This window comes from Helianthus annuus, chromosome 13, assembly GCF_002127325.2.
Source record: "Helianthus annuus cultivar XRQ/B chromosome 13, HanXRQr2.0-SUNRISE, whole genome shotgun sequence".
Taxonomy (NCBI): Eukaryota; Viridiplantae; Streptophyta; class Magnoliopsida; order Asterales; family Asteraceae; genus Helianthus; species Helianthus annuus.
This window is the reverse complement of record NC_035445.2, coordinates 157,019,551-157,038,475: the sequence shown is the minus strand read 5'-3', so window position 1 is coordinate 157,038,475 and position 18,925 is coordinate 157,019,551. Positions and strand designations below refer to the sequence as shown.

The 18,925-nt window shown below is 37.3% G+C and overlaps 2 protein-coding genes across 2 annotated transcripts; both read left to right on the top strand.

The window, feature by feature from the left end:
• The first annotated feature begins 6,103 nt into the window (after positions 1-6,103).
• On the top strand, positions 6,104-11,209 carry LOC110899976 (disease resistance protein RGA2-like). Its single transcript, XM_022146874.2, has 2 exons — positions 6,104-10,161; positions 11,048-11,209. Exon 1 carries the CDS (start codon positions 6,192-6,194, stop codon positions 10,146-10,148), a length of 3,957 nt encoding a protein of 1,318 aa, XP_022002566.1. The 5' UTR covers positions 6,104-6,191; the 3' UTR covers positions 10,149-10,161; positions 11,048-11,209.
• A 2,186-nt stretch (positions 11,210-13,395) lies between these two features.
• Positions 13,396-18,832, top strand: LOC110899980 (casein kinase 1-like protein 11). The gene is made up of 9 exons (XM_022146877.2): positions 13,396-13,467; positions 14,004-14,065; positions 14,183-14,246; positions 14,786-14,870; positions 14,978-15,104; positions 16,022-16,107; positions 16,197-16,257; positions 16,734-16,855; positions 18,291-18,832. Exons 3-9 carry the CDS (start codon positions 14,227-14,229, stop codon positions 18,570-18,572), a joined length of 783 nt encoding a protein of 260 aa, XP_022002569.1. The 5' UTR covers positions 13,396-13,467; positions 14,004-14,065; positions 14,183-14,226; the 3' UTR covers positions 18,573-18,832.
• The last annotated feature ends 93 nt before the right edge of the window (positions 18,833-18,925 follow it).

Below are 18,925 nucleotides of genomic sequence, written 5' to 3'. Positions count from 1 at the left end.
TCTAAAAATATACTGTGACAATATATGGGAACCATACAATTTGCATCTTTCTATTAATTTTTTATTAATTAAATATTCAATTAGTTTTCACAGCTTTTTGACTTTTATGTTGAATAACTGCTTATCTTTACATCAACTTTGTTAAATTTTATTTCATTTTTTTTATTTTCAATCAAACGTTACACAAACACACTTACAACTCACACACATGTATATTAATTTTCTAAAAAAAACATTTTCTTTAACCAACCCGACCTGAAACCCGCTCCAACCCGACCTGAAACCAGTTTCGACCCGACCCGAAACCCGTTCCGACCCGACCCGAAACCCGTTCCGACTCGAACCCGTTTTGACCCGAACCCGTTTCGACCCTAACCCGTTTTGACCCATGACCCGACCCGGCCCGACCCAACCCGTTTTCCAGGTCTAACAAATACTGAACTTGATCCATATATGTAAATTTTCTATAGCTCAGAAGGCCAGAATCAATTACTCCATTATTGAACTTCGGGCTTTATCTTATTCCCTTTATTAAAACAGAGACTTTTTCCATTTCTCATAGGCCCGATGACTGGGGTTGTATGTAGGGATAAGCATACCGGATCAATACCAACAAGTACCAGTACTGAAAAATGACAATAACAGGTACCGATACGACCGGTATTTCCCGATAAATCAACCAAAATGCCGATACCGTATCAAACCGGTACCGGTCACGAACAAGATCATATAAATAACATAGAATGTGTTAGTTTAAAAGATATTTTTTATTACAACTTTTGTTTGGTTTATAAGTAAGGGAGGTTTCAACAAATCGTCTAGAGAAAAGATTATATAAATAAACTAAAGTGTCTAAAATTAAATGAAATATCAAAATTGAAAAATAAATAAAAAAATATGATGGCGGCACAAGTGGCAGACTGGCAGGCGACAGGATGGTTTTTACTGGGAGAACGTTTAAACCAAACTCTGAAGGTAGCATGGGTCTGATTAAAACAATGGGGGTGTGGCAATGGGTCTCTCCAATTTGGAGAGTATAGAAAGTAGCGATTCCAAAAACAAATAGAAATAGGGTAAATTACATTTTTCGTCCCTTATGTTTATATCATATTGCAATGGATACCCTTTAACTTTAATAATTACAGTTACAGTCCTTTATTTGGAAAACTCATTACACCTTTCGTCCTTCAGTACTAACCCAGCTAAAATTATCAGTTAAGTGTGGTTATGTGCAAGGCACATGAGGGTATTTCAGTCATTTTACCCTATCATTTATTTTAAAGTATATTAATATTTTGTAAATTAAAAAATAACTTAAAAAAATAACAAAAATAAAAACACAATAAAAGTATAAAACCCATCACCACCACCATTATTGTCACCTCCCAGTCTCACTCTTTCTCCGACAACTGGAAATTTGAACCGGAATTTGGTTTACAAGGTGGTTGTTGGAGAGAACGAGTTCTTTGAGCTCCGACAGTTTTCCGATCGATGGCGAGATGAAGCCTCTCAGGCGGCGGTGGTTAAGGACGATTCTGGTGGAGTTAGTTGAGATACCTAGGGCTTTGTGGAGTATTAACAGAGCTTCGTGGTCGGTTGGTTCGAGGATTAATCTGGATTTAACTGATAAGATGAGAGTGATGAAGGTGAGGAGGGAGAGGTGGCGCACGGTGGCCATTGCCGGTGGTTGACTGAGATGAATGATGGTGGGATATTATTATTGAAAAACACTGATTTACTCTATATATGATGATGGGCTTTCTATTGAGGGTTAACTATTGACTAAAATTGGTAAGTTTCTTGTACGTTGCTACACATGAATTTTCTGTATTATCCTCGTCTTTCCCCGGAATCGAGTGAGCCAAATAAACAAACTTTCTTCTTGATTATTAATTTAGTTCACGGGATATGGTTTTTTTTAGTTTAGAGGATATGGTTTTAATCTTGGGTGCTTGGTTTTATAAATGGGTGCAGAGTGTTGAAGTTGACTTGAGATGTTCAAATCCAATGGTTTTTTTTTCAATTCTTAGATTTGTGGGTGTTTCAGATTGGGGAATGTTAAAATGGTCAAATCCTATTTCCCTGTTGTTGCTGAGTCAAAGTTTGCTGCACAAGTTTACTTTTGTCACAGTTGTGGGCAAAGAGGTCACATAGCCAAGAACTGTCAAGGAAAATCAAATGAAGAGGGTAATGTAGCGACTGCTCAAATCGAAGAGGGATGGGATGTTGAGGCATTTGTTGCTCAAACTGAAGAGGTATGTTCTTTTACTGCATCTGTTGAATGTAAGAGTAACAAGTTAGATGATTGGATCATGGACTCGGGTTGTTCCAATCACATGACCGGAGACAAAGGTCGGCTTCAAAATCCAGATAAGTATGGAGGCAATCAAGTAGTAGTTATTGCTGATAACTCCAAGCATTCCATCACCCACATTGGAGATGTTGTGTTTTTTTGCAGAAAACAACAAACAAGATTTAACCCTAAAGGGCGTGTACCATGTCCCAATGATGAAGAAGAACCTGATATCGGGGCCTCAGATGACTGATGAGGGTCACTATGTGGTGTTTGGTCCCAAAGAGGTCAAAATCTACAAGCATTTTGAAACCAAATCGACTCCAGTTCTTGAAGGTCACAAAACAAAGACGGTGTATGTGTTGAATGCCGAATCAGCGTATGTAGGAAAGGCAAAAGGTAACCAAAACGCCGACTTGTGGCATCAGCGGCTAGGTCATGTAAGGCTTGAAAAAGTGGGCCTGATGATGGATAAGGAGCTTGTAAGTGGGCTGCCCAAGTTAGAGGTAAATAAAGAAATTGTTTGCTCAGGGTGTCAATATGGGAAAGCCACTCAATTTCCGTTCTAGAAATCCGATTACCAGGCTTCTGCTCCACTCGAACTCGTACACTCTGATGTCTTTGGACCTGTTAAACAATCGTCAATGAAAGGTATGCGATTTATGGTTACATTCATTGATGATTATTCAAGATTTGTATGGACCTATTTTATGAAAGAAAAATCGGAGGTGTTTTCCAACTTTAAGGAGTTTGAAGCAGATGTAGAGAAGATGACAGGTTACCAGATTAAGTGCCTTCGATGAGACAATGGAGGAGAATACATGGCCACCGAGTTCTGTAATTATCTGAAGCAAAAACGAATTAGGCGTCAACTGACTTGCCCGAATACGCCACAGTAGAATGGAGTTTCAAAACGTAAGAACAGACATCTCGGGGAAGTGACAAGGAGTCTTATACATGGAAAGAATCATCCTGGGCGATTTTGGGCAGAAGCAATGCGAACAGCCGGGTACGTAATCAATCGATTACCATCATAGAATCTTAACTATCTCTCTCCATTTGAAAAGATGACTCAAACAAAACCAAACATGAGTTACTTTCGCGTGTTTGGGTGTGTTTGTTATGTTTTTGTTCCGAGTCATCTCCGTCACAAAATGGAGAAGAAGGCAGTTTGGTGTGTGTTTGTAGGTTATGACCCAGAAAGAAAAGGATGGCGTTGTTGTGATCCAAACACCGAAAAAATTTATGTGTCACGAAGTGTTATTTTTTATGAAAGTTCCTCATGGTGGTCAGAGGATAGCAAGGTTCTACCTGATACCGATCAGCTTAAAGAAAGTCTTGAGGAGTCGATAGTTAAGTTAAAACTTACTAGTGAAGAACCTGTGACAGAGGTAGAGGATGCACCTGTTCAGAACAATGAAGATACTACTGTATCAGAACCGAGCCTAAGAAGGTCATAAAGGGTACGTTAACCTAATCCTAAATATGCAAATGTTGCTATTGTTGAGGATAAGTTGTGTGAACCAGAAAGGTATGAAGAGGCTTGTGTAAAAGAAGAGTGGGTCCAGGCTATGAGAGAAGAGATGGATGCCCTTCAAAAGAACCAGACATGGGAGCTTATACCAAAGCCTACTGATGCAATTCCAGTTTCGTGTAAATGGGTCTACAAACTAAAGCAAAAAGCCGACGGGTCAATTAAAAGGTATAAGGCTCGCCTAGTGGCTCGGGGGTTTTCACAAACTTATGGTGTGGACTTTGAGGATACATTCAGTCCAGTGGCTAAGTTGACTACTATAAGGGTCCTGCTTGCAATTGCAGTCAGCAAACGATGGAAGCTATGGCAAATGGACGTCAACAACGCGTTCCTGTACGGAGATCTTGATCATGTCATACTTATGGACCAGCCTTTGGGCTTTGAGAGTGAAGAACATCCCGAGTATGTGTGCAAATTGAAGAAGGCTATTTACGTTCTAAAACAATCACCACGAGCCTGGTTCGGTAAAATTGGGGAGTTTCTTGAGAAAAATCGTTTTGAAATAACCAATGCTGATGCCAGTGTGTTTGTCAAGAAAATCGGTAACAAAGTTGTGATTGTGCTAGTTTATGTTGATGATTTGATCATTACAGGAGATGATGAAGAAGAGATTAGTCAACTCAACACCAATCTGTGTGTTTGGTTCAAGATGAAGGATCTTGGCAGGTTGATTCATTTTCTTGGTTTGGAATTAACCTATGCTGGTGATAATTTCTTACTGAATCTAGTATCAGATTATATGTTGGTCAAGGAAAGGAGATTGAAGATCCATCGGAATACAGAAAAATGATGGGGAGTTTGATCTACCTCACTCTGTCTAGACCCGACATTTCATTTGCAGTAGGGGTTCTGAGTAGGTACATGTAGTGCCCGAGAAAGCCTCACCTCATTGCTCTTCGGAGAGTTTTAAGGTATGTGAAGTTTACTTTGGGTCAAGGTGTATGGTTCAAGAGGGAGCATGAGCCCAAGTTATTTGGATACTGCGATGCTGATTACGCAGGTGATTTGCATACAAGGAGATCAACTACTGGTTACATCTTTATGTATGGGTCAAGTCCAGTCTCATGGTGTAGCAAACGACAGCCAACTGTGTCGTTGTCTACCACTGAAGCAGAGTATCGTGCAGCTGCAATGGCAGCACAAGAAGGTGTTTGGTTAATCAGGTTGATGCAAGATTTGCATCAAATAGTGAACTATCAAGTGAAGATGTTTTGTGACAGCAGCTCTGCAATTAAGTTAGCTGAAGTCTTTCATGCACGTACTAAACATATAGAGGTACACTATCATTTCATTCGTGAAAAGGTGCTGAAGGGTGAATTCAAGCTGGTGCAGGTGGATACTACTAAACAGGTCACGGATGCTTTTACTAAGAGTTTGTCAGGTCCTAAGTTGTTGGGCTTCTGCAGAGATATGGGTTTGGGGAAATTGGATGTTGAGATGGAGTGTTAAATGGTCAAATCCTATTTCCCTGTTGTTGCTGAGTCAAAGTTTGCTGCACAAGTTTACTTTTGTCACATGTTTATTTCTATTTAGTAATGGTTAGGTAGTTCCTTATTTTATGCAAAAGTAGTGGGGTCATGGCTTAGTGCCTTAGTGGGTTTGTTTTTAAAGTTTAGTATTTATATTGCTTTGTTTCCTTTGTAATTGTATCAGTTCAATATAATCAGAAAAGCTTTCACAAACATTGAGTGTGTCTTTGTTGAGATACTGTGTTCCAGTCAAGAGTAGTGTGTCTACTTACTTATCCACTTTGTTCAACAAGGAACACCTATATGTTTATGCTGTTTAGAGGGAGGGAGGTGTGAATTTAATGTTTACTGGATCAATCATATTGATTTGATGATGGATTAGCAAGAACTGAAGAAATAAATGCTGTTTAGAGGGAGGGAGGTGTGAAAGATTGAATCCACACAAATCATAGGGGTTCTAGAGAGTAGATGTGTATGGTATTTATTTATTTATTTTTTTGACATAAATGCTCTCACATGATGTGCACATAACCAAACTTAACTTGAAATTTAAACTGGGTTAGTGCTAAAGGACACAATGTGTAATGAGTTTTACAAATAAAAGACTCTAACTGTAATTATTAAAGTTAAAAGGTATCTATTACAATATAATATAAAAATAAAGGATGAAAAATGTAATTTACCCATAACAATATGAAAAGACTTTATAAAACCCCGGTAATTGTCCATCCACACCTAGACAAAAGAGATAACCTTATCTATTTTCTGATTGGCCGATGAGGATTTGCATTGTTGACCAAGACTTACGCCATAACAAATCAAACGACTGAAACAACCATAAACAACTTCACCCATTTCATCTACACCAATTTCAACACCAATCTCATCAAAATCAATGTCTGAAATCGTGCTTTCTGCCATCTTCTCTATGATCTCTGATAAGCTGGCATCTGCTGCCTCTGCCAGCTTAGAAAAACTTGCTCCTTACAATGAAATTGATCCTTCTGAGATAGAGAAATTGCAGCGGTCACTGATCCAGATCCAAGATCTGCTTCTTGATGCTTCTCAGAAGGAGATAACCAATCGTTCCGTGAAACTATGGCTCAATGATCTCCAGCACTTGGCTTACGACACAGATGACCTACTTGACGATTTAGCAACCGATGCTATGCACCTGAGCGACGAAGCAGAAACCCACACCAGCAAGGTAAGAAAGATCTTATCATCAATTCCTTTCTCAAAGCGTTCATCATGGACTAGGTCGATGAAGAACAAGATAGATGAAATTACCACCAGATTACAAGATTTATTAGGGAAAAAAGACGATCTTGGTTTGATTGTGAAAGAGGCAACTAGGACAAAAAATATCAATAGAAGCTTGCAAACCTGTGTTTTTGATCCATCTAGTATTGTGGGACGCCAAGCTGAGAAAGAGGAGTTGGTCCAAAGGTTATTGGAGGTTGAACCATCTGATCGAAACTATAGCATAGTTCCAATAGTAGGTATGGGTGGGGTTGGGAAAACTACTATGGCAAGACTTTTGTATGATGACCAGCAAGTCAAAGATCACTTCAAACTCAGGGCATGGGTTTGTGTTTCGGATGACTTTGATAGCTTTGGGATAAGCAAACATATCTTTAAAGCTGTGGCACCATTGGTAAAGGAGGATTTTACAGATATGAATTTGCTTCAAGTAGCTCTTCAAGATCAACTAAAAGGGAAAGTCTTCTTATTAGTGTTAGATGATGTGTGGAGTGAGAGGCGTGATGATTGGGAAACCCTCATCAGGCCATTTTATACATGTGCGCCCGGAAGCAAAATCATCATAACATCACGGAAGGATATATTGCTAAAAAAACTGGGTTACAGTACTCCAAACAAGCAGCTGGGGAGGCTTTTATATGATGATGCTTTGTCCTTGTTTGCGGTTCATGCTTTAGGCGTAAGAAATTTTGATTCACATTTGTCACTTAAACCACATGGTGAAGGCATTGTGAAAAAATGTAATGGGTTGCCTTTGGCATTGATCGCACTTGGGACATCACTGAGGACAAAAGAAGATGAAGATTCATGGAAGGAAGTGTTAGAAAGTGAGATATGGAAATTACCGGTTGAAGATGAAATCATCCCTGCCCTAAGACTAAGCTACCATGATCTTTCGGGACCTTTGAAGCAGTTGTTTGCATACTGCTCCTTGTTTCCCAAGGATTTCCTGTTTGACAAGGAGGAGCTGGTTAAGTTATGGATGGCAGAAGGTTTCTTGCACCAGCCAACTCTAAGTGATTCAACAGAAGAACACCTGGGTCATGAATTCTTTGATGAGTTGTTGTCAAGGTCATTTTTTCAACATGCACCAAATGATGAATCGTTGTTTGTGATGCATGACCTCATGAATGATTTGGCAACATCTGTTTCTGTTGAGTTTTTTTTAAGGTTAGATAATGAGAACGAGAAGAATATTAGGAAGGAAATGTTGGAAAAGTACCGACACATGTCATTTGTTCGTGAGGAATATGTAACTTACAAGAAGTTCGAGGCATTTGAAAGAGCCAAAAGTTTGAGGACATTCTTGGTAACGTATGTTGGGGAGGTAGAAAGCTGGCGACATTTCTACTTATCCCAGAAGATTCTCACCGACTTGCTTCCTGAGGTACCACTACTAAGGGTTCTAAGTTTAAGTGGCTTTCAAATAAGTGAGTTACCGGAGTCCATTGGTACTTTGAGGCACTTGAGATATCTTAATCTATCTCGAACTCGTATCACACATTTACCGGAAACTGTTTGCAATCTCTATAACTTACAATCATTGATCCTATCCGGTTGTTGTGAAATAACTAAATTGCCCAAAAGCTTCCTACAACTCAAAAACTTGCGGCATCTTGATGTTAGGGACACCCCGCTTTTGTTTGAGATGCTTTTAGAGATTAGCAGGTTGAAAAGCCTAGAAATTACTCTCTCAAAAATCAATATCGAATGTGAAAGTGGAATTGAAATAGCCAAACTTAAAGACTTTAAGACTCTATATGAAAAAATTTCCGTTGTAGGTTTGGGAAAAGTGCAAAACACAACCTATGTGCACGAGGCGAACTTTTCACAAAAGAAGCTTAGTGAGTTAGAGCTTGTTTGGAGTGATGCGCTACATGATTCACGAAATGAAATGCTTGAAAAGGCGGTCCTAAATGAGTTGAAGCCTTGTGATGATAAGTTAATACAACTGCAAATCTGGTCATACGGGGGACTAGCATTTCCAAATTGGGTTGGGGATCCCTCGTTTATTAATTTGAAGCATGTGTCAATAATGGGTTGTAAGAGATGTACATCTCTACCGCCACTTGGGCAGCTACCATCACTTAAGGAGTTGTTTATTAAAGGCTTGGATAGGGTGGAAGTTGTGGATTTTGAGTTATTTGGGACTGGTCGCACATTTCCTTCACTTGAAATTCTGAGTTTTAAAGATATGTATGGGTGGAAGAAATGGTCAGGGGCTGTGTTTCCACGCTTGCAAAAGCTTGAAATAAAAGAGTGTCGTAAATTGGTTGAAGTCACACTTGAAGCACTGCCTTCATTGAATGATCTAGATTTAGGTAACTGTGATAGTGGTGTGTTGAGAAGTCTGGTTGAAGTAGCTTCAGCAGTCACCAAGTTGAGAATAAGGGATATTTCAGGGCTTAATGATGAGGTGTGGGGAGGTGTTATAGAGTCTCTTGGGGGAGTGGAAGAATTAAAGATGTCAGTATGTAATGAAATAAGATACGTGGTGAAATCAGATGCAGATGCAAGTAAGATTCTTGTGAGGCTGAGGAAACTGGAAATGTGGTATTGTGATAATTTGGTGAGTGTAGGAGAGAAAGAGGAGGAGGAGGAGGATAATTGGAGGAGCAACCTCCTAACATCTCTTAGGACGTTGTATGTGTCTTATTGTAAGAATATGGAGCGTTGCAGCTGTCCAGATGGCATTGAGGAGTTGACTGTTGAGGGTTGTAGTTCAATGACAGTTGTGTCATTTCCAAAAGGAGGACAGGTGAAGCTCAGGTCACTTAAAATATGGAATTGCAGGAACCTATTGGAAAAGGAGTGGGAGTGGGGAGGACAAAAAACGAAAAACAACAGAAGCAGCAACATGCCCATGCTTGAACATGTATCTATACGTGATTGGCCAAATCTGAAATCAATAATTGAGCTGAATGACTTTGTTCACCTCACTCAATTGTTTATATACCATTGTGAGAGACTTGAGTCATTTCCGAACAATTTGACGACGTTAGTGAAACTGGAAATAGAGAATTGTCCCAGATTGGAAGTTTCCTTTCTTGGTGAAAATTTGACCTCGTTGGAGGAACTAAGCATAACCAATTGTTTAAGTATGGATTCTCCTTTTTTAAGTTGGGTTTGGCCTCCCAATTTGTGTTCCTTAGAAATAGGAAAGTTGAAGAAGCCCTTCTCAGAGTGGGGTCCACAGACATTCCCAACTTCACTTGTGAAACTATCCTTATACGGTGGTCGTAGTTGTAGTGAATTTTCTCATCTTCTTCATTCATCTCTTACTTCTCTTCAAATACATCGATTTGAGAAATTGGAATCATTTACAATGGACCTCCAACACCTCCAATCTCTCTCTTTTTCCAATTGCGCTAATCTGAAGAAAGCGTCTTCGCATCCCCAACACCTCACCTCCCTCCACCATCTCTCTTTTCAAGATTGCCCTAAGATGAAGGATCTACCAGAAATGTTGTTGCCTTCACTCTTGAGTTTATACATCTGGGGTAATTGCCCAGGTCTGAAAGAAAGATGCAGTAAAAAGGGGAGTTACTGGCCCCTCATCTCCCATATCCCCTATATCAACATACTATGAAGTTAAAACGAAGGTATCTCTCCCTCTGACTTTATGATTAAAAGTTAAATAACTTATTTATTTTGCTTTTTTTTTTTTTTCAAACAAACGCTTTTAAATGTATCTCATATATGTGCTTTACTGCTTTCTTTTGTGAAAATGGTCTACTAATTTTTCAACTTAGTATGTAAGTATTGTTTGTACTGGTATACTAATGCTGTTTAATGATGGTATCGTAATGTTTGTATAACCTCTTTAAATTCAAATGGGTTTATTGGATCGAATTTGTATGAAATATGATCCATTTTAAGCATCTGTTTATCTAAAGATATTAAAAAATATATTTTTTTGAACAATATTTGATTTTAATCAAGACTTATTACTAATCAAATACTATTTTGAACAAAGTTTTGTAAATCTAACAAGACTTGCATTTAATATTATCCCATCTTGGTCTGTGGTATGATAAAGTGGATAAAAAGGGGAAATGTAACATCTGTTGATTATTGACATTAAATTTCGTTATTTTTTTAGAGTCCATTTCAGATAGAAAAGGGAGCATGTAGCATTTGTTTTATGAGTTTATGTGATTATCTTCATTCTCTTTCTTTATTTCGTAAAACAAAATCTGAACTCATTTCTTTTAACACTTTATTCAATAATTTCATCAAATGAGCCGCGAATTATTATCTGGTTTTATATATCCCATCCTGTGACTCTGAACTGCAGAGTTCCAAATATTTTAATATGTAGAAATTATGAAACACTTGAATTATGTTTGTACCCTTACGGCAATCCCAGTTACTATTTTGTTTCTCTGTAGTCTAATACTTTAATTTTGTTATGATTTTTTAGCTTTCATATTTAATATCACAAGTTGATCTATGAGTAAACTGACCATCGCTCATTTGGTGCTGCAGACTCAATTGTGACAGGAAGCATTCTATTCTATTATAAAGGAATCGGATGTATTTTGCTGGTAAAGTGTTGCTGCATCTTAGTTGTGTTCTGCATCTAATGAATGATTCATCAGACTGTGTACCAATATTTTATTTTATATCCACTTGCTGCATCGTAAAACAGATTTGTAATGTTTATGTATACAAAATTGACTTCAATTGATGATTGTCTATATATATATTTTGTTCTTCATGTAGGGATAGAAACATAATTGTGATGTTTGCTTAAAAGATCTCAAAAGGCCCTGTTTCGACCGGTACCCATTTTTGTCAAAACCCGAACAAAAAATGACCATCAAGTGTTAACCAAATGATATGTTTTATCCTGAATTTGTTTATCAAACCATGATGACTCTCCATTAGCCTGTACCAAACCAGGGGTGCAGGTTAGAATGGGGCCGGGGGGGGGGGGCGAACTTTTCGCTCAGTAGTGTTATGTATGTAGCTGTCGTATAGAAATTTTGGGTATATACGTTTTCGACCCCTCGATTCTATAGAAATTTTTGGGTATATACGTTTTCGACCCCCCGTCGGAAATCTCAAGCTTCGCCACTGTATAAAACCATGTTAACCTCTCCACATCTCCATATCAAGAAATGGTAAGATTTTTCTTAAAAGTGTATGTCATTTTGTTTTCTGAACAATTGGTCTTGTCGCCTAGTAAACAACGCTTTGGTCAGCTGCAGATAGAGCTGCACGAGCTCGAATGCACACTGCTGCAAGACATCCTTCACATTGTAACAAAGTCAACTCAGTTCGTAAGGTATATTTTGTGTTCACAGTTTTCTTATGTCAAAACATTTTGAATCAATTTAACTACACTCATAAAGTTTATTAGTTACCCGGTTCGTTTGCAAAAAAATGTGTAATAGTAACAGGTTAGGAAGTTTGACTATTCTTTTACCGGCTCCACTCTCAAGCCAGATTCAAGTCCAAGTCATCGTCTTTCATAAGGGTTTGGGCCCTCGTCAAGATAAAGTAACATGAAACCCGAATGAGGACACTAAGATCATTAAGTGGGAACTTGAGCCAATAAAACTCACAAGTGGTGCCAACCATATGAAATATGTAGCCTAGTTGGTAAATTTTATAAATTTAATGAAAAAAATACAATGAATAAATGGAACATAAACTTAGGACATTCCCTGTAGTTGAGCCCAAACCCACACTCCACCTACTCAAACGGGTCCAATACAAATGGGGTTGATACCCGACCGACTGACCCAACATCTATACGTCTCATTCTTATTATTAGTTTTGGGCTTTTGAATAGCCCAAGAAAGGGAATGGACAATTTACAATGGAAAAAAAAAATACACAACCCAAAGCATAGCTCAAACAAGCCACGTGTGAAAAGTTCAAATTGGTATTGGAGACTTGTTGACTTTATTATATGTGTTTCGACCAAGCCACCTTTGTTGACTGCTAGTTTGCCACCTTTGACCTTTTTTTATATGTGTTTCGACCAAGCCACCTTCTGCTACCAAGCCACCTTCTGCTGTCTATCAAATTATCAATTGCATATGTGGCCCAAAAGTATCGGAGCGTACCACGATCCATGTGACTATGGTTTCAACGTTTAGTCATTTACACCTTTTTTATTGCTTTATGCAGATAAATAGAGTTGAGTATATGCATTCAAGAGGTTTTCTTCACCGTGATATAAAACCAGATAACTTTTACAAGTTATGACCTTTATAATGTAGCCTTCATTGCGATGCTTAATTTGGATATTTTTGTGTTTAAACTTAATTAGTTTAATATTCGGAGTATTTATTTAGTTTAGAGTAATGTACACAGTTAGTCCATGTGGTTTTTCAAAATTTTGAATTTGGTCCCTATCTTTCCAAAAGTACACGGATGGTCCATGTGGTTTGCACTTTGTGACGCATTTAGTTCCTAATTTTTGCCAAGAGTACATGGATGGTCCCTGTGGTTTGCACTTTGTAACGCATTTAGTCTCTAACTTGGACCTCCGAAAACTTTTAAGTTTGCTGGTTGGGGACTAATTGCGTTACAAAGTGCAAACCACTGGGTCTGTTCGTGTACTTTTGGAAAGCTAATGACCAAATCCAAAATTTTGAAAAACCACAGGGACTATTCCTTTATTTTACTCTTTTAGTTAATCTTTCTGTTAAAAAGGTAGTATGTGATGTGTATCAGTGTATGAATTTAATTGCATCTTTAATTAAACTATGTAATTAGCTTTCATCCTAACATGGGTTCTGCTATGTTCATCTGCCTTCTTTTTTTTTTTCTTGAAAGATTCTGATTTTCGACATATTCCTGCTTTTTTTTATTTGAAAACAGGTTTACATTATAGATTATGGTCTTGCAAAAAAGTATAGGGATGCCCAGACACACAAGCATATACCATACAGGTATTGGAGTTGATTATGCCAAAACTCGTGTGGAAATGATATTATTTTTTTTTTCTAAAGTAAAATGCCATTTTCGTCTCTGAGGTTTGGCCAGTTTTGCGACTTTCGTCCAAAGGTTTGTTTTTCCGCATTTGGATCCAAAAGGTTTGAAATCTTGCCATTTTCATCCGGCTCGTTAACTCCATCCTTTTCTTCCGTTAGGTATTTCCGTCTTTTTGGTTAACTTAAAGGGAAATTCGGTCTTTTTCATTTTATGTACAATCATCAAGCATAGTATACGGGTATTTAAAAGACTGAATTGCCCTTTAAGATAACAGAGAAATACGAAAGTACCCCTGACTTAACGGAGAAAAATGGATGAAGTTAAAATAGCAAAACTTCAAACTTTTTGGATCGAGATGCGAAAAACATACCTTTGGGTGAAAGTCACAAAACTGGCAAAACGTCAAGGACGAAAATGACATTTTATTCTTTTTGCTATCTTGCTTGCTGTTTCGGTTTCACAACCGATATGTTCCTGCAAATTTTCGTTTCAGGGAAAACAAAAATCTCACTGGTACTGCCCGTTATGCTAGTGTTAATACCCATCTTGGGGTTGGTAAGTAATTATGCCTGTTGGGAATATTTCATGATGAAATTTTTTCTGTAATAGTTCCCACTAGCTAAAATTATATGTAATTAATTTGGTTAATCATGTTTTTTTTATTAATTGTAGAGCAAAGTAGGAGGGATGATCTGGAGTCTCTTGGTTATGTGCTCATGTATTTCTTGAGAGGAAGGTTGAATATTTCACTACTTTATTTAATTGTTTGTTTGTTTTTGGGTAAACTGCCAAAATGGTCCTTGAGGTTTGGTCACTTTTGTCACTTTAGTCCAAAACTCTAACCCTTTGAATCTGGGTCCCTGTGGTTTCAATTTTGTTGCCATTTTCATCCAAAATCAAAATCTGGTCAGATTTTTCAGTCAACATCCAGCTTTTTTTTGTCTTTTTTCTTCCCTTTTAACGAAGGGCAAAATGGTCTTTTAACGTTTTATTATAACAAATAAAAAATATCTGACCATTTTGTCTTTCATTAAAAGGGAGGAAAAGGACAAAAAAATGGGATGTTAACTGAAAAATCATACCAGATTTTGCTTTTGGATGAAAATGGCAACAAAATTGAAACCACAGGGACTCAGATTCAAAAGGTTTGAGTTTTGGATTAAAGTGGCAAAAGTGACCAAACCTTAGGGACCATTTTTGGCAGTTTACTATTTGTTTTTTGTTAACTTTTTAAAGTTATTCACTAACTTTGTTCTTGTATTTATGTGGTTGTAGCCTTCCTTGGCAGGGGCTGAAAGCGGGCACTAAGAAGCAAAAATATGATAAAATTAGTGAAAAGAAAATGCTTACTCCTATAGAGGTGTTCTTAAGATCTAACATTATAAGCAGTTCGTTGTTATAATTAAATGACTTGAATTTATTGTTAACCTCTTAATGAAGTGATTTTTAAATGAACGAAATCTGCAGGTGCTTTGCAAGTCTTATCCAACTGAGTTCACATCGTATTTTCATTATTGTCGATCATTGCGGTTTGATGACAAACCAGATTATTCATACCTGAAAAGGCTTTTCCGGGACCTTTTCATTCGAGAAGGTGAAAACCTGAATATGTTTTATATAGTTTTGTTCAAGGTTTAAAAAAACGGAAACGAGTTTCGAGGTGTTTTCCCTTCGCCTCACGAGGCGTAAGCCTGAGGTGGAATTAAAAAATAAATCTAAAATTATATATCTTATAAAAATAATAATACTAACTAAATTCATCAAAAACACACATAAAAAATGACATAAATTGCTTGACATTGACACACAAAGTCAAAAACAACAAAAACAAATATCAGAAACACCTGAGGCGCAGCTTTTTTAGCGCCTCAGCCCCTCTGACGCTCACATACAATAGAAACCCCTGAGGCCTGCCTCAGAATTGTTTTTTGGGCGTTTCGCCTTGAGGCGCACCTCGAGGTACATGCCTCAACCGTTTTTTAAAACCATGGTTTTGTTTTTTTTCTTCTTCATTTATATGATGTCACCATAGTCGTTAACAACAAATAGTAAACGATAGCAACACGCTATCTATACGCTACGTAGCGATAGCAATGAAATAGCAGGCGCTTATTTATTTTTTGCAATACACTAGAAGAAAATTTTAGAAGCATCTTATATGTGTATTTGACCAAAATACGCTGTTTTGTATTTATATAGGGATGTGGTCGGTACCGGTACCGAAAATCGGCAATTATCGGTACCGGTACCGAAATATTCGGTACAGAATGGTATTTGTATGTAAAATTCGGACCGATACCGAACCGTAAATACCGTTACTGAAAACGCCAAAAAGTGTGTACCAAATCGGTACCAAAAAAATTTCGGTACCGGAAATTGGGTATTGGTACCAGGAACCAAATGCTCATCCCTAACAGTGGATGTCAGTATTGTCACTCACCACCATTGCCATTGTTATTATCTTTTATTCTTTTGAAATAGATTTATCTATGTGCTGTGTTTGTGTTTCAGGTTATCAGTTTGACTATGTGTTTGACTGGACCGTTTTGAAGTATCCCCAAGTTGGTTCAGGTTCCAGTTCCAGTTCTAGAGGGCGGGTAAGTATTTATTCTGCTCTAATTACATACTCTCTATTTTTCTTTTAGGATTTGCTTCCTCTAATTATAAACATTTACTACAAAATCAGACGGTTGGTAAGTTACCACTGAATCCCGGGCCTTCAGCAGAAAGAGTGGATAAAACCCCAGGTATGCTTTTCTCTTTATTTTCTACTCTACTTTTTTACGTGCATGTGTAACTGTCTGTAGGAGTATGTATACCATGTCAAGATTCTTTATGGTATGTTTTTTATAAGAGTTAATTACTGTTTTCGTCCCTGTGGTTTGTCAAAAATCACTATTTCAGTCCATTAGTTTAAAAATTGCGATTTCAGTCCCTGTGGTTTCACTTTTGTAACCATTTCAGTCCACCTCGTAACCATTTCAGTCCCTGTACTAACATAATAAATGGATTGAAATAGTTACGAAAGTGAAACCACAGGGACTGAAATGGTTACGAAAGTGAAACCACAGGGACTGAAATCGCAATTTTTAAACTAATGGACTGAAATAGTGATTTTTGACAAACCACAGGGACAAAAACAGTAATTAACTCTTTTTATAATGATATATTGGCAAAGTAGGCTGGAAATTTTGGTGATAATATATATATGTATATGTTTTAGTGAAACCCGAGGTTAGAGATAGATTCTCAGGCACAGTGGAGTCATTTGCTAGGCGTACCGGTTTGCATGGAGAATACTCAAGACACCGATCTTCAGAACACGCAACACCATCTAAAGAAATGGTGAGTTGTCCTAATTCACAACTTTCTCTGATGACATGTCATCGATCTTTTGGTAAAATACATATAAGTGGTCATTTACATCTTTCGTACAATATTATAGTTACATGAGAAAAGAATTTGTGAGCCACATGCTAATGCTCACAATGGGTCATTTTAGTACGAGTTGGAACGGGTTAGGTAGGTTTGACTCGCACACAATTCTGTATTTTAAATTTTTAACAAAAATGTTATGCGTTAGTTATGGTTATTACAATAATAGTCTTATTTGTTGAATAAAACAATTTGGCAGGTTGTTTGCTTTAAAAAATAGACTGTGTAACTTTTGACCTGCTTGACTAACTCCTTTCTTTTTACGCGTATTATATTTACTTGACTTGTTTGAGATAAATCGCAACCTAAATCGATTCACTAGTAAGTAAATTGGTGGGAATTCTGACCTGTAGTATCCTGTATCCTTTGCATTCTGTGTCCACATTGTATTTATATATAGAGTAAATTACGATTTTAGCCGTTATATCACTTTTACCCTTTTAGGCCAAAAAGAATTTTTTAACATCTGAGCCCCCAACGTCTTTTTTTCTAACCCTTTTGGCCCCTGTCATTTAATGGATGGGGTTAATGTTAGGGGCCAAAAGGGTTAGAAAAAAAGACGTTGGGGGCTCAAATGTTAAAAAAATCTTTTTTGGGCTAAAAGGGTAAAAGTAATATAACTACAGGGGTCAAAATCGTAATTTACTCATATATATATTAAAAATATGCTATTTTATCAGATGAACCAACTTTGGCCCCACGACTTTATAACAAGCAACTTTAGCCCCTCAACTTTAATGATGTCATTTTTAGCCTCTCAACTTTGGTGCTGACATGCTTAGTCTCTTACCTAAAACAACTTTTGTCCCTCAACTTTAATAATAAACAACTTTAGTCCCTCAACTTTAATAATGCCATGTTTAGCCCCTTAACTAAAACAACTTTAGTCCCTCAACTAGAATAATAAACAAGTTTAGCCCCTTAATATTGATAATAAACAACATTAGCCCCTCAACTTTGATAATAAACAACTTTAGCCACTCAACTTCAATAATGACATGTTTTGTTTCTCAACTTTAATAATAACATGTTTAGCCTCTTAACTAAAACATCAAAACAACTTTAACTTTCGTGATTTGCTTATTTTTTTATCTACGTTTCCAACCCGCTGAGGAGCATGGGTGGTAACCCACTAGTTTAATCAAATATACCTACATAAATGGTATACTTCATACAAGAGAACAGGGACAAAACCAAAAGTTTGTTAATCTTCTAAATTGTGACTGATTTAGTTGTATCAATTTTGGATGAAAATAGTGTAGTTATCATTTGATGGTGGTTTTTTGGTCTTATCTTTTATGCATAGAATTATATTTTTTATATTTATATTTATATTTATTTTCAGCAAGGTGACTCAGATAGAACTCGCATCACACGAACCAGTAGTACTTCAAAAAGAGCAGTCGTATCAAGCAGCAGACCAAGCTCATCTGGTGAGCCCAGTGAGAACCGGTCAAACCGGCTGGGTTCAGGCAGCGGTCGCATATCAACCACTCAAAGGCTCCACTCTCAACCCGGGTTTGAGTCCAAGTCATCATCTTTCACACGGGTTGTACCCTCATCAAGAGGTGGTCGGGATGACGCCCTAAGAAGCTTTGAACTGCTAACTATAGGCAAGAGGAAATAAGAAGCCGGTTTTTTCGTTGTGGGACCCTCATGAATAACCATTGTGTCTCATTTACAACAAAATCTTTTAAAGATTCATCTTGGATCTTGTAGTCCTGAAGAAAGAGATTGTATCTCACTTTAGGGTGAATGTTCATATACTGTCAAAATGTTTATGTTGAAGAATCATTGAAACTGGATATGTCTAATCAACCTGCAATTATGTCAGACCTGTATTTTATGAATTACATTTGAAAAATATGAACATACTCTTTTTTTTTTTTCTTTTTATTGTGTTTGATATCTTATGAGAGTGCCTATATTATAGCATTTGTAGAGGTTTCATGTCAAAATTGAAGTACTTTACTTTTTTTT

Coding starts and splice junctions, on each gene's coding strand:
- LOC110899976 (XM_022146874.2), top strand. CDS start 6,192: ATGTCTGAAATCGTGCTTTCTGCCATCTTCTCTATGATCTCTGATAAG.
- LOC110899980 (XM_022146877.2), top strand. CDS start 14,227: ATGTATTTCTTGAGAGGAAG. Junction 16,258..16,733: donor AAGAGTGGATAAAACCCCAG/GTATGCTTTTCT, acceptor TATATGTTTTAG/TGAAACCCGAGGTTAGAGAT. Junction 16,856..18,290: donor CAACACCATCTAAAGAAATG/GTGAGTTGTCCT, acceptor ATTTATTTTCAG/CAAGGTGACTCAGATAGAAC.